This window comes from Henckelia pumila, chromosome 2, assembly GCF_033568475.1.
Source record: "Henckelia pumila isolate YLH828 chromosome 2, ASM3356847v2, whole genome shotgun sequence".
Classification (NCBI taxonomy): domain Eukaryota; kingdom Viridiplantae; phylum Streptophyta; class Magnoliopsida; order Lamiales; family Gesneriaceae; genus Henckelia; species Henckelia pumila.
The window spans coordinates 60,493,822-60,494,951 of NC_133121.1; the positions used below are offsets into that span (position 1 = coordinate 60,493,822).

General features: G+C 36.1%; 1 protein-coding gene across 1 annotated transcript; it reads right to left on the minus strand.

The window, feature by feature from the left end:
- Positions 1–311: 311 nt before the first annotated feature.
- LOC140877675 (protein FAR1-RELATED SEQUENCE 5-like) lies at positions 312–650 on the minus strand. Its single transcript, XM_073281230.1, has one exon. It carries the CDS (start codon positions 648–650, stop codon positions 312–314), a length of 339 nt encoding a protein of 112 aa, XP_073137331.1.
- Between the last annotated feature and the right edge of the window lie 480 nt (positions 651–1,130).

Consider the following 1,130-nt stretch of genomic DNA (forward strand, 5'->3'; position numbering starts at 1 on the left):
TCTCTATTCTTGGGTATTTTTGAGTGCACTTATAAACAGCAGCTAAACTCATTTTTTCCTGCTTTCGTTCAAGCTTCAAATCTTTGCCTAACTTTGACATGTCACTGAACACATAAAAAAATCGTCAACTCTACAAACTTCTGCCATAAATCTTCTCAAATTCAGTGAAAATAAAGAAAGGAATGTATTTCTCAAAAATAAAAAAGGAAGAAGAGGAAAGAAAGGAATGTAATCACCAAAAAACCGAAAATCATCAAAGTTGAAAGCATACCACCATTGTGTACTCATGAGCAGTCACGACCAGAGGATGGTTATGCTCCTTGATGGTTATGCTCCTTCACAAATCTAATAACAACCCACTTTCCAGATTTCTCCATCTTAAAAAGTATTGTTGCTTTGCAACCTTCACGTGCATTAGGCCGAGGCTTTCGTCCTGGCCCTATCTTGCCTTTCACATTAGGAGAAAAGCCCTGTTTGTTACATCCAAGACGCCTAGCAAGAGTTCTACCATCTATCTCTGAACGACGGTGTTGCATGACGCGAACAACAAATCCCACTCTCTGTGCATAATCATTATAAAATCTTTTTGCATCTTCTTCAGATTCGAATTCCATGCCTACGTACGGTTCTACAGCTTCACTTTCCTCCATGTCGTGGTCGAGTTTCTTGCAACAAATTAAAGACTTGAGCCCAATCTTACTAGTGCATGTTTAATTTGCAGCTCCATGCATTATTAATTAATAGTCTCCAGTCTTCATGCATCTATTACACAAACATACGCCAAATGCATGTCAGCATTTACATTCTCATATTGGATTTCACACGAAGAAACACAAGAAAAATGCGAACTAGTTTTAAAATTTCATAAATTAATGTATCTTAGGACGTCTACAATATTCATAAAATATGAGCAAATGAGCTCTGTTTCCAAGAAATTTCATAGAAATTTACGATTACAAATATAATATATTTTTTTATTAAAAAAAACTAGGGTTTCATTTGCCATGAGTCTTCAAATTATACCAAACCAAGGCCTGCGATCTATAAATACCTTCACATGAACCCTTGCATATTCAGAGACAGTGCCTCAAAATAAACACAAGCTACTGCAAAACCAAAAGAAAGAAAGC